The 14,714-nt window shown below is 33.1% G+C and overlaps 1 protein-coding gene across 1 annotated transcript in view; it reads right to left on the bottom strand.

The window, feature by feature from the left end:
* LOC105213525 (elongation of very long chain fatty acids protein 1) overlaps nucleotides 1-14,714 on the bottom strand; it is a 46,894-nt gene that overhangs the window by 15,161 nt on the left and 17,019 nt on the right. Inside the window, exons 4-5 of the mRNA XM_054234829.1 lie at nucleotides 10,108-10,270; nucleotides 8,579-8,715 (exon numbers count right to left, since the gene is read on the bottom strand). Coding sequence (XP_054090804.1) covers nucleotides 8,579-8,715; nucleotides 10,108-10,270 — 300 coding nt within the window. The remainder of the gene's footprint in view (nucleotides 1-8,578; nucleotides 8,716-10,107; nucleotides 10,271-14,714) is intronic.

Below are 14,714 nucleotides of genomic sequence, written 5' to 3'. Positions count from 1 at the left end.
TCTCTTGAACGTTCCTAGTGGACATGGTATTAGCTATGCCTCGGTTTCGTTTAGAGAAACTATTACCCGTAAGTTTTTTCGTTTCCGAAAATGTTCCTGCAGCCGGGAAATTAGATTATGAGCAAAAGGAGTTTATCTGTCAGTGAGCTCAAACACTTCATGCAATTCTTGACTATGGTGAAATTAATCTTTGATGACAATAAGGGCAGTAATGAAGCCTGGCTATCATTATATATCTTTGCTTTCTTTAACTTAACGTAGTTCTTTAGTAGTGCATACATTACAAGTCTTCTTTATGTATAGTACTTCTTCTTGCAAGATTCTATCTGAGTTTGGTAGATGGTTAGAGAGATGTCAAGATCCCTGAAGTACATATACCCCCTGTACCTACTCCACAGTCCTTTTACGATCCGTCGGTATAGACTGGAATATAATCCTCCTCTTCTACTACATCTTTGCATCTAGAGGGTATCTTTACTTGCAAGTAACTATTGTGGCCCAACTTTTGGGGCATATAGGCTGATTTATTTTAGTTATGAACTGGTTCAAGATGTCCATAAATCTTTCGGTTCCAACCAAATTATTATAACCCCTGCACAGATTGTTCTCTGTATTCCTTTTAATTTCCTAATGTTATACAGAATTTTTCGTTAGTGCATATTACCAATCTAAAGATTCATTGTTCCATATACTTTTTTGAAATTTATTGTTGTATAAAGCAAAATTATTATCGTAATTTTTTCAAGTAAGCAAGTTATTCTTCTCTCTTACTCACAAACAACACAACATTTACAAGAATATCGGTCAATGACTTTTGCACAGAAGTAAACAAGATACGAGAATCAAACGGTAAATGCAAGTAGAATTGCAGTAAATCAGTTGACAAATGCAGACACGATTTATTGGTAGTATTTGTACGTAATGCCTGCAATGCTTAAATGTTGCTTATGTTCAGTAACTATGCGCTTAGTTGCGTTGACAACAGATGACTTACAGGCGGCGCACATGCGGGTTAGATATTGCGAGATTCGAGAAAAAATTGGATAAAACTCGTATAAACGAAATATCTTTACATAGACTTTTATAACGAACGAGTATATATATATATATGTATATAAACAAAATGCGCTTTTGATAATCAAGGATGTTGTAATCGGACAAGTGAAACCAAAAATCAGTTAGCAAATGCAAAAACACAACAACAAAATTAAGCAAATTTTATTTGAAGTATAATACAAACTAATAACAACAACAAACCCATAACTATCATAAAAATCATATAAGCAGAAAAAGAACTAATATCGCAAGCTTTGAGTGGAAACCAAACGGAAAACCACAAAAGTGGAATAGCAAAGAGTTAGCTGCGAATCAGCCAGCGTGTTGCCACTTCCACTTTTAATGGTGACTTCCACTAATACGCCTGCTTCCACTCAGCCAGCAGTTTTCCCCCACTAAAGTGAGTGCAGCTGCAGACAAAAAGCGCGAACACGTCGTCAACTATAAGTATATATGTATTCACAGTACAGTATATTGTACTGTATATTCTTGCGAGTACTCATATTTGAAAGTATTTTATGCGCGATAAATCGCAATTAATGGCAGCAATGTTGTATGCTGCGAAAGCGATAGACTTACGTAGAATACCCGTATATGCAGAGTTATGTTTATCTATGTGCACATTAGATAATTGAATTGTAGCAACAACTAAGAGTTATTGCTATCATGCGAAACAATGCCGGCGAAGATAACAATTGAATTGAATTATGCTTTAAAAAAATCACTTTTCATATTTGTGATTTACATACGGTAGTGGTTAAAAAAATAATTATGAAATAATTTTTTCGTCATTAAATCCTTAAAAAAATAGGACTATAACTTTTCAAGATCCCAGATATAGAAAATCAGGAACTCAGTTCTTGTGGTTAATGTTTTAATGAAAATATCAGTAAATCTCTCAGATATTCTAAAGAAATTCAAATGAGATCTTTTTTTCCCAGTGTGCCTCTGTGCCAAAAATGGTCAAACTCAGGTCAATACTTCCTCTAGCCCCCGTATACTTCATATACTGATTTTTAAAGATCCGGTGGACTTTATTCCTTAAATATCGGTTAATATGTGCGATATCAAAGCGAAGTGGATATGATATAGCTTGGTGGCAAAAAGAGTTGAAAACGATCCAGGAATTACCGAGCTGTGATATACTATAAATAATGATATTCGTTGTTCTAGTTCACTTTATGCCGAGTAAAAAAAAAAAATAAAAAAATCTTAATAAAAGTAAATAAATAAATGGATATTTTTTACTTTTTTTCTCTTAATATTTGAAGATTTGTTACCACTCGAATAACGTTCAAATTTCTTAATAACCGAATAACATATGTATGTTAACATGCATGTAATGGATTTACTTAACCTTGAGTAAGATCCGCATTGCAGACATACAACAAAACTGAGCTTTTAATGACACAATCGGGTCCATTGATCTCGCTATATTTGTCGAATTAATATTAAACAAATGTATTATTTGCATTTGCCTATCAATATAGCATTATACTTATATAAATTCAAATTTTAATTTCTTATTTAAAAACAATTTATTTGTCAAATTGGTTGAATAATTATTTTTATTATTTAGAAATTTTAATTACAAGTGGTGGGACAAGCTAACATGAGTTCAAAAAAACCGCGATCAAATGAAATGCTTCAAATACTTTTAAAGCTGCTGTGTTTCTTTTCAAATTTTGTACAACCCAAGCCATAATTTACGATCATACTTGTACTGGTAGACATTCTAAAATGAGTTTGCCAATGAAATTATTTTTGATTCATTAAATGGAATTTTCTGACTGTGATTTATAAAGAAAGTTAATAAATAAAAGTTTAATGATTTTTATTATATGTATTGAAATATATTTTTTATTGTTTTTTAAGAAACAATAATGCATTGGGTTTCTTCAATATTCCATTTGAATAGATGCCGGTTTTACAAGTCGGTTTTTCCGTTTCTAATATTTTCAAAAATTCCTATTTACATATGTATTGATAAAAAACAATGAAAAGAGCGGTATGGAATATTTTATACAATTGCTGGACGGTAATTTTTTGTATTTAGAAGCCAAGCGAATGGCTAAAAATGCAAATGCATGATACAATATTGTCATATTTTCAAACAAATAACATTTCTTTTACTTCGATATATTGTGAATTTAATTAAAACAGCGAAAATATTTCGTTGCATTAGTTGGTTAATTTATTAGAGGGTAAACACATTTCCTGATGGCAATGTATTATAATATTATTATTGCATCTTTCGTTAGTTGCTCCATGTAGACTTTCTAGTTGCTATTTATTTCAAATATTTGAACAGCTTATTTGTACCATGTCTAGCAAATAAATGTAGGAATTTAATTTATTTCGTTTCACTACTTCGCTTTATGTAATATGTAACTTACAACAGGACAAACAACATTGGTTATGTTCAACATCAAAAAGTGCAAAGTAAAAACGTTTCAAAAATAGTTTTATTGCCTTTGGTAGGAAGTGTTTGCTTTCGCTTTTAACTATAATTATTTTGATTCCTAATTTTCTAACAAAAGTTTAATATTTTCGATAGGTGTTAACTCTAATCATGCTTAAATCAAAAACTTTCATACAATTTTTCCATGCTGTATGGTACTCTAGTGCAAAACAATTAATATTAAAGCCAAGTTGAATACTTTTGGAAGGCATTCTTTCATTTGAAAGACAATGTAAATGTATTCGAATTTCTTCGAATACTTTCGAAATATACGGCATTCTTAATCACATTACGTGTTATATTTATACTCTCGCAAAGTTGTGTTCACAAAACGGTTGTTTCTAACATAAACAAGTAAGGAAGGGCTAAGTTCGGGTGTAAAGGAACATTTTATACTCTCGCAATTTAATGATGTAATTTTATAGAGATAACAGAATTCCACCCATATATTCGGTATAAAGTTCAATAGAATAACGAAAATCATCATAAATAGTATATGGGGACTGAGGTAATTCCTAAACCGATTTCACTCGTTTTCACCACCAAGATACAATGTATCGAAGACTATACGCTCACTTAATTTAATATTATTTATAATTAGGTATATGGGATCTGGGGGAAGTTATGACCCGATTTTTACCATTTCAGGTACAGAGAGAAACTGTTATAAGAAAAAAATTCATAGGGAATGAATTACATTAAAATAACTGAGGGATTTACCAATATTTTCGGTGAAAAATTAACCTTAGGCACTGAGTTCTTCATGTTCGATATCAGGGGCCTTGAAAAGTCATGGTCCGATTTAGACAATTTTTCCACAAGTGATGTCACAGCTCAAATAGAGTATTTGTGTAAAGTTTTATTCCGCTAGCTTCATTGGTTCCTTATGAATACATTATAAAGTGAACGAATCAGATGGAATTCAAAATTGAGTTATATGGAAAGTAGACGTAGTTGTGAACCGATATTCCACCCGTGTCATCAGGGTGTCAAGAAAGTGTTATATACCGAATTTCATTGAAATCGGTCGAATAGTTCTTGAGATATGGTTTTTGACCCATAAGTGGGCGACGCCACGCCCATTTTCCATTTTGTAAAAAAAACTTAGTGCAGCTTCCTTCTTCCATTTCGTATGTAAAATTTGGTGTTTCTGACGTTTTTCGTTAGGGAGTTAACCCACTTTTGGTAATTTTCAACCTAACCTTTGTATGGGAGGTGGGCGTGGTTATTATCCGATTTCTTTCATTTTTGGACTGTATAAGGAAATGGCTAAAAGAAACGATTGCAGAAAGTTTGGCTTATATAGCTTTATTGGTTTGCGAGTTATATACAAAAAACCTATTTGGGGGCGGGGTCACGCCCACTTTTCCACAAAAATTACATCCAAATGTGCCCCTCCCTAATGGGATCCTATGTTCCAAATTTCATTTTCATAACTTTATTTATGGCTTAGTTATGACACTGGATAGGTTTTCGGTTTCCACCATTTTGTGAGCGAAAGCAACCTCCTTTTTTCGAAAGCAACCTCCTCAGGGTGCCAAGGAACATGTGTTCCAAGTTTCATTAAGATATCTTAATTTTTACTCAAGTTACCGCTTGCACGGACAGACGGACAGACGGACGGACAGACATTAAACTATACTATTATACTCTGTGCAACCGGTTGCACCATAGACATTTCAAGTTAATAACAACTAGGAAGGTTGCTTTCGAAGATGGCGAAATCGCACCACTGTTACGCCCACAAAATGACGAAAACCGAAGACTCGTAAAGTGCCATTACTAAGCTATAAATAAAGCTATGGAAGTAAAATGTGGTACAAAGGAGTGCGCTAGGAGCATATTTGGATGTAATTTTTTTGGGGAAGTGCGCGTGACCCCGCCCCCTACTAAGTTTTTTGTACATATCTCGGAAACTACTAAAGCTATATCAGGAAAACTCTCTAGAGTCGTTTCAGTTCAGTCCAAAAATAGAGGAAATTGGATTATAACCACACCCACCTCTCATACAAAGGTTATGTTGAAAACAAAGCACTAGTCAAGATATCAGAACAGAACTTTACACTAACACTGTATTTATAGTGTGGCATCGCCCTTCTCAAAATCGGCGAAATCGGACCATAAGTTTTGAAGGCCCCATATATCGAACATGGGGACCTCAAAGTTTCTAATTAAATTTTCACCGAAAATATAAGTAAGTCTCTCAGACATTTTGAAGGAATTTAGCGGGAATATTTTTCTCCTAATAATATGTCTCCGTGCCAAAAATGGTACTACTTTTAATGGACTTCATACCATATATATGACGAATATTTGGGTCAAATGGTTTGTTATATTTATAAAATTAAATAAATAAATTGCGAGTGTATAAAACGTTCGGTTACACCCGAACATAGCCCTTCCTTGCTTGTTTTCGTTTTTTTACTATTTCTAATAGGTGGTAACTCTGTTAAAAATATATTATAAAGTACTAAATGAAAAGAGCCTCTCTTAAGTATTTAAATAATATGTATTCATTTTTATTTGGTTATACAATAAATTTATTTACCAAAATATTTTGCGCAAAATTTAACACACAACAAAATGAATAAATAAAGCCAATGCCATTTAATTTGATTTGTTGACTCCACCACTTTTTTTTTGTAATGAACACTGCATACAGTTCAGAATTTGTTTACAATCTGTGCATATGTTGGTGTAAGCGCCTCAACAGGTTCTATTGCCTACACGACCTCGCCACGTAAAGCCGCATGCGCTAAAAGATCGCCAAATCGCCATAAAGTGTACAGAGACAGCACTAAGAGGGTTGATACGCTGCTGTCAATGACATTCTTGCGGCCGCTTACAAGCGTCATTTAATTTTACTTAATTATTTTGCCAAAATTTAGGCAACCAAATACAAGTGGACAACAACAAATACAATAAATATTACACACATTTGCCCATACATGCATGTTTGTGTTTATTAGATATGTAAATTGGCGTCGGCGAAGTCGCGAATTCGCGAAGTCGACAAGTTGAACTGCGACTAAAGAACGATGCGCTTTGCCCAGTCAACTTTGCTTACAGTCACCACAAGAACAACAAGTATTACCCAATAACTGACTTGGTCGAGTGATATTATCACAGCAGCCAGCGTCTTTGCATATATACTAGGGAGAGTCGCTAATTTTTTGGCGATTATGTAACTTTTCGATAATTTCTGGTCAAAGTCTAGCCGAGATAGGTTTTTTTTTTTAATTTTCATAAGCACTAAATATGACACTAAATCTCAAATTTTGTGTTTGAAGCTCACGAGTGCATTTTGTCACATCTTGTCGATCGAACGTTATTCTACTTTTATAGCATTTAGGGTTTTACTTTGTAACTGGGGTTAGCTCCGAACCTGGCATAGCTAGTTTATCTAAATAAACCATAGATTTAACGGAACAAAAGTAATCTTTATGAGACACACGCTCTAGAGTTCAACGGATGAGCCCATTTTTTGTATGAATTGTCTATCAAAAGTTCGTCCCAATGAGGTGATGGCCTCCCGCTCTATGAAAAAATGGAACTCATTCGAAAATCATGTGATGTGATCAGGTGGTCAAATATTGGGTATTTTTGACTTAAATAAGAAAATTCCTTATCAGAAAAAATATATGGAAAATACACAAACACCGAAGTGCAGTTTTTAGACGTAAACACTATGACTATACCAAACGTGGGTTCCTATTATACATATGTATATAAAACTGATACCATTACAAATGTTTTCTGATAGCGGAAACATTTCAGAAGGCGTTTGTTCTTCAAACCAACTGGTGTTTGATCGGATCTACAATATTGGGTCGCTTCGTAAACTATCTTCGCGAATTGGTCGGATTTCTGTCGAACAGTTGTTGGGCTAGAAAGTATCTATGCTGTAAACTGATTGCAAACTAGACAAATATGACATTTTATGATCGATCCGTTCGCGAACAATCTGTGCTCGGCAAAGAGATTCATTCGTGTTGACTACCATTGATGAACCATGAAGATAATTCTCTATAACCGTATATAGAATATAAAAAGCTAAAGACTTATCACTAATATGAGTACCTCAAGAATGGACAAATCCTAAATAGTTTTAACAAGTATGTTTCACTTCGAAGAAAATTAAACCAATTTTGGAATTGTAGACATATTGATCTCGTTCTATTAGAGTTCTTGTTTGAATCAATATTTTGTTTGACAGACATTTTCAACAAAATATGACAAGTCGATCCTAGAAACTATTTGAAATTTACCATTCAACCCTGACGTGTTGGGTGTGAAAACTATTTCTGCTGATTTTCGAAAATCTATAATTTCGGAGGTCAATTCCTTTGAGTATATTTTTAATAATAGTACATAATTTTCAATCAACAACTTGTTATTGTTTTTCACACATCTGCGCAAACTGCGCTAAGACCCCCAAAGGTGTGTCTAAACTTGGTTTTTGCGCAAACTGACCTAACCTAATGAGCACACGTACTGGTCGTTATTTAAATGAAACGTTTTGCCACTTTTGGTCTTTTGCTCACACATACTGTGCACAAATATTTACTCGCTAGTAAACAACAATTACCCAAGCCTTTCCGGCTGACTTTATTTCTTTGCAGTCAGCACAATAACTGATTACCACTCCAAGCTGAGCGCTGTGCAGAATTTTCCAACAGGTTTTTTCAATTACAAAATAAGCATATTTATTTAAAATAATATTCTCGGCATGTTATTTATATTCAGGCAATATTACGTGTATCTCGTTTGCGTTTGGCTTTGGGCATTGCATGTGGTCGCTTGGCCGAAATTTGCCAATAATTCTAGTTAGCAGCGCAAGCTGTGGCTCTGCGGCTGTAATCAACTTGTGTACTTATTATTTTTGTTAGTGAATTTTCTAGTTTTTGGCATACATTTTTGTAGTTACAACATTTTTTTCTTAACTGTAGACGAGGACACAATTAATTGTATTTAAAATATTTAAGCGCTTAAATGTTTGTTGTTTGTGTTTAGTTTAGCTAAACTTTTATACATTATTTAGTTTGTATGTATGGTACTTACGATTTGCAATTCAGTCATATACTTCTTCCACCACAGAAACTTGGCGTATTCTGGTCCCATGGCGGACATCATATAGTAGAAATACATGCAGACATGCACGAAATTGTTCAGCAGATTGGGGAATGTTGCATTGCCACCTGAAATGAATATTGAACATTTGAAAAATTAGCAAAATACAATTGTGAGTAATTAAATATAACACATATAAAAGTTGAATACTGTTCTATCATGAACAATTACAGTTATGTTCCGAGTTCAAAAGAAGGTGTACCGTCGAAGTGGATTTATATTAAAAATTAAGTATGTTTCAAAATCTGTGTGACTACATAGGTTAGGTTAGGTTGGTCTGGTACCAGATACCAGAATGGAGTGCCTTTACGTGTTCCCTGAGTAGTAGTCATCGTTCAGGATGCCTGCGCCTGTCGTGAATTTTAATAGTTTATGAGGCTTCACTAACGATATCTTCTCTAACTTATCGTACTGTGGGGCCCCTAAGTATCTAAATCGCTGTCTCGTTAACGCAGGACAAACGCATAAGAGATGCTCCACTGTTTCCTTGGTGCCCCGCTCTTGACATTTTCTGCATTCCTCCCGATCTGACAGCCCCATTTTATAGGCATGTGCTGCTACAAGGCTGTGACCGGTAAGAATGCCAACCATGGTCCTACAGCCCTTTCTATCGAGCTCCAGTAGGAACCTTGTATATTTTTAACTTATCTTAGAATTTAGTAAAACAATGAATGCGATCCAAAAATAGATTATAGGGGCTAAAAATCAGTAATCATTCGGAAAATAAAAGTCATACGAACGAATGAATACATCAATAAAATCCATAAAATTGTTTTTGATGATCGTACAGTTGATTTGGATACTGAACAATCTTAAGATATCAATTGAACAGATTAGAGTAGGCGCCGCGCAATTGAGCAAAACCACTTTATGATTCTAAGAACAAGCCAATCATTTCATTTCGGAATTCAATTGGCAGTCATCCGATTGGACAAGACACGATGAATCGAATCCGAATAAAGCAGGGAAAGTCACAACAGGGAGCTGGCAAAGTTCCAGTCAGCTCATTTGATTATTTTTTGGAAAGTTCATTGTAAAAATTGGATGATTTATAACAGAAAAGTTAAAGGGTTTGGAATAAATATCAAACTAATAGACTTAGAACGCAGTTGAAAATATGTCTGAGGAGAAAAATTATGCCCAACATTTTAAAAGTAAATTTAAAAGTAAATGGATAACGGTAAATGCCAAATTTTGGGCAATCAAATTAAATAAAAGAAAGAATTCTGGCCAAGAGATTTTTGCGAAGAGTTGCCACCTATTTACAAATTGTTATCAAAATAAAGATTTTAGGAAATCTCGCAAATGAAATTATTTTAAAAATGTATGTACATTTTTTTCTTGAAAATCTGAATTATAATTAGTTAGTTTAATTTCATAAATTTAAATATAATTTTTGAAATTATTAATATTGAGATCAAAATTGTATATTAGAAGTTTTCTAAGTCTTAAAAACTCACCAGCCAAGAACTTAACCAGCACCCAGGTCTCCAATGGCGTCACCGAGTGATGGTACACATGCAACCATGTTATTTGTGATGATTTTTTCCGCAGCACAAAGAAAATTGTGTCAGCAAATTCAGTCAATTTCGAGAGGTAGTAGACGTAACAGAGATTTAGCATCTGCAAAAAAAAAATAAAAATAGTTAAATAAAATTATAATTAATTTAAAAAATATTAATAAGTAAATAAATAAAAGAGATTGTAATAATTCTAAAACTACTACAAAAATATTTAAATTTTGTTTATTAGTGTAAATAGTTTGCCTTCCATACATATTCAACAATTTTAGTCTGGACCTTTCTGCCAGACGTTTGCATATTCAAAATTAAACTGTAGCATTCACAAACAAAAACAATTTCGGCTTTTTGATAGTCGCTTGCTCAGTGACCTTACATCGCAGACACGCGTCCAAATAATACATTCACATATATATACGTAAATATTTACATATTTATTCCGTCATAACAGATATTCGCACTTTTTGGCTCAAAAAAAGAAAATAAAATAAAGAAACTATAAATATCAAAAGTTTGGAAATTGTTTTTGCAAAGAATTAGTCAACAACAGTAAAACACATACATAAAAGGCGAATGGCGTAAACTGTAAGCGACATCGTCACTGTGGGCATCAATGATTTTACATAAAGCTTTACAATCATAAGTATATATGTATGTTTGTTTATATATATGTTTATGCTTATTTTTTTTTAGTAAATACTATAAAAGTCACACGGTTGGCATTTTATACTGTTTTTTTTGCAATGTTACAACGGATTAGATAAAAGAGACTTAGTTGGTTTTGTATTTGGCATAAATATATTGGACCAAAATACCATACACTTACATACATACATATTTACAAAGTTAGTTACATAGCAGCTTTTTGTTTTCATGCCATAATGTTCGTTCAAATAACCCATATTTGCTGATTTAGTTTGTATTTGTTAGCTATTTCGCGGCAATTATCAATGGCTCTGCTTGTAGGCCAAACCACAAAGTGTTAAGACCAATTATGAGGTGTAAATTTGAATTCTAAAAAATCGTTGAGGACAGGAAGGTGTGAATAGATTATGAACTCAAAAAAATGTGCGAATATTATTATGACATATTTGGAGATTCTTAATTGCTCATGAACTAAGATTTCTATTTTTTTTACATACAAATAATTTTATTTATATACAAATAATTTTTGTTCCAACCTTTTTTTAGATTATGTAAAGCTAATTGAATTCAATTAAGCCGTAGAACTAATTAGCTCAATTAACTATGTGTTTATACTTAGAGATGTTTTATATTAGATTTAATACAGATGAATAAGAATTAATCGGTTTAAAACTAGACAAACGAGTTGGAGTTTCTCAGAAAAACTAGATACCAGAATCGCCTACCGGATGCCGGAACATTGCAGAGATCACTGCAATTAAAGAAAGCCTTCCCATTCTGTAAAAAAGAGTGTTAGCGACCTGACAAATATTCATATTCCTATTTACCTCTGGCAACTTGCAAATACTTAATCTATAAACATGAAGTAGATACGGCTGAATCACAATGGAAACCAGTAACGACTTGCTCCGTAAGCAGACAAACGTGGCCAGAGTGGAATAAGAGCCGTACTTGTCGCTTATCGAAATTTAAGAGGAATGAAATAAGAACAAGAACCCTTGTAGGGGTGTTAATGTGACACTGTCTGATTGGGAAACACGCCAGCAGACTGTGGATGCAAGGCTCTGTATAGGAAAAGAATCGCAACTATTGGACGCGGTTTTCTCGAGGATGTGAGCGAAGTTTCTCATGTCAAACTGTGTGAACTTTTTCACTTTATCAGGACCACAGGGTGGTTCAATGATGACTCGATAGTGTGAGGGATCTCAGTCTCAGTGGTATCAGAATGGGCCTCCCAAAGGCCTAGGTGCGTCGTTTGACAGCCACTTAACCTAACCTAACCTAACAGATTATCGAATCAAATGCTTATCATACGTGTAGGCAGACATTTAGCAATGAATAGGTCTTGCCGTCTTGAAGAAAAACTCTGTGCTAAATTGATGCAGCTCCTTATGAACAGTAATAAATTTTGAAGCAATAGAGTCTTACAAAACTGTCAATAAGTCATTAAAATAATTGAGTGCTTATGCCCTCACACCTTAAAATCGTTGTTTTTTTTTCAAAATGCTTGAAATAATAATTCCACTTGTATACAAATCATATTATATTATAATGGTTCTTTCATCACACCTAATTTAATTACACTCACTACAGATCAATTACACAGTAAATTAAACTAATAAATCAGAATTTTTGCAATTAACTAGAATAAAAATCTGCCAAGTAATATTTAACACTAAATGAAGTTGTAAATATTATGAAACATTCATACACATCAGGTATATACCTATTAAATGTATTTTTATTTGAAATTTTTACTATCTATACATGGCTAAACTTAGTTTTTTTATTATTATTTGCGCTTTACAGCACCTTGCCAATGTTACATTTAACAGCTGTTTAATTGGAAGTGTGGAAACACCATCACCGGAAATTCCATATTTACACAGCTGGTTTTCATTTTAAATGATCATGAATGCACGCTACTATTATTACCTACAACTTGATGTCCTTGGGGAAGTAAAATTAAATAAATGGTTGTATGTGTATATTTATATATGTATATTATGTTTTTTTCTGCAGTGCGTAAATTCTGTTCGTTGCGTATTGGATTTCCCCTGAAATGGTTTTATTGTTTCATTTACGCATGAGTAAGCAGGACTTATATGGTTTAGGTGGTGCGTTGGCTTTTGAAATCATATATTTAGGCGTGGAAATAATGTTACATTAAAATAAAAATTTAAAACATTTAAGAATATATATCTGTATATATATCTTAGAAATATAACAGAAAACATATGGAATTAAATCGAGAACATTTTCTTTGTTCAAGGTAATAATTGTGACCATGATATTCTCATCAGTTCATGTTCTATGGAACTTAAGTAAAGCTCGAAACATTAAAAAAAGAGCTTCTGAAGTGCTTTGAAGAACTGACCGTGTATCAGTCAATATCCGTCCAACTTAGTAAATCATTTTGACACTTTTTATATCTTTTAAATGAATATATAATTAAAACTCTTAAAATTTAGTGGATTTATACTGAAAATGTGTGGCTTCTAACTTTCATACATTCCGTGCACTCGAAGTGAGTAGTCTGTTTTAGAAGCCGAAAAAAAGCGTTTTTTAGCAATTTTTTTTAAAGGGAAGGAAATGATTGCGGTAAACGGAATTTTAAGACGATAGTACACTATCGCTTAAAAACCAATATTTATTATTAAAAAATATTGAAATGTTTTTAAAGTTGTAAGTATTTGTCTGGAGCGTCTGGAGTCTGTATTTGTAAATCGGTGTCGGTGATGGGGGTCGTGCGATGCATCTGAATCAGTCGAACCAAATTTATTTTTAATTTTTATAAATTTCTTTTCTTTATGAACTAAGTTTGAAAAAAATAATCACTTTTTTAAGAAAAACTGGACTTTAAGTTGCAAAAAAAGTAGTTTAAATAATACTTTTGTCCAACTTTTTTAGTTCAAATAGAGGATGATTTAATACTGAGGCTACATCACTTTAGTTTTTTTCGATCGGACATATGTATATTTTTTTTACTATCGCCGGCACCGTTTTCTAACACTTGTGAAAATGAAAACTCGAGAAAACGCGCTTTAAAGTTTTCGGTCCACTTCGCACCTTCTCGACGCTCGGTCACTAAAACTGCTCTAGCTTCGAAAATATGTCGAATTGGCCTCTGGAATTTTAAAGACATATTCTTGGATAGTTTTAGAAGAGATTTAAAACAAAACAAAAAAAATAGATTTTTTGAAGCCTGTAAAGCAGACTACTGTCTTGTACTCACGTAGTAAAGTTAAAAATCTCACAATAACTCTTTTAAAACACATAGAATCGCACAACATCCGACATACGTCTGAGGAAATTTTAATGGGTACAAATCTCGGAGTTCAGCCATAGAATCTGTAAGTTAGGTTTTTTCAAATTATATGACTTAAGTCCGTTGTTCAGAGAGCTGACTGCGAAGGTTTGGTATTTTCGGTCACATATATAATTTATTCTTAAATATATCTAGGACCCAAAATTTAAACAACCATTAAAAGTTGAAGAAATGATTATAAAACTTACGGTCCTTTACCTAAAATCTCTTACCTAAAATGAGTTGCATACGATTTTCAGTAGTATTCAAAAGTCTGGCATTTATTCAATGAGCTGTTTTACGATTTTCTGTAATCGGCGAGAATTAAATGGATCACATGAAAGGCGGTAAAGATCATAGCAATTGAAAAATATTTGAGTTCTTTGAAATAACTTAATAATGTCGGTATTCTTTAGGAAGAAGTAACCGGACTTCATTTGAAACGAAAAACAATTTTCGAAAATTCGTTATATGTCATATGGATCTAGACCCATATTGTGTTTTTATGATTGAAAAATAATTTAATTTCACTTCCCACCCAAATTATGTTTTCGTTGTAAGCCCACACCTTCAACTGCCCTCAACAGTCGAACAA

Source organism: Zeugodacus cucurbitae, chromosome 2, assembly GCF_028554725.1.
Source record: "Zeugodacus cucurbitae isolate PBARC_wt_2022May chromosome 2, idZeuCucr1.2, whole genome shotgun sequence".
Lineage (NCBI taxonomy): Eukaryota > Metazoa > Arthropoda > Insecta > Diptera > Tephritidae > Zeugodacus > Zeugodacus cucurbitae.
This window is presented reverse-complemented; position numbering and strand designations above follow the sequence as displayed.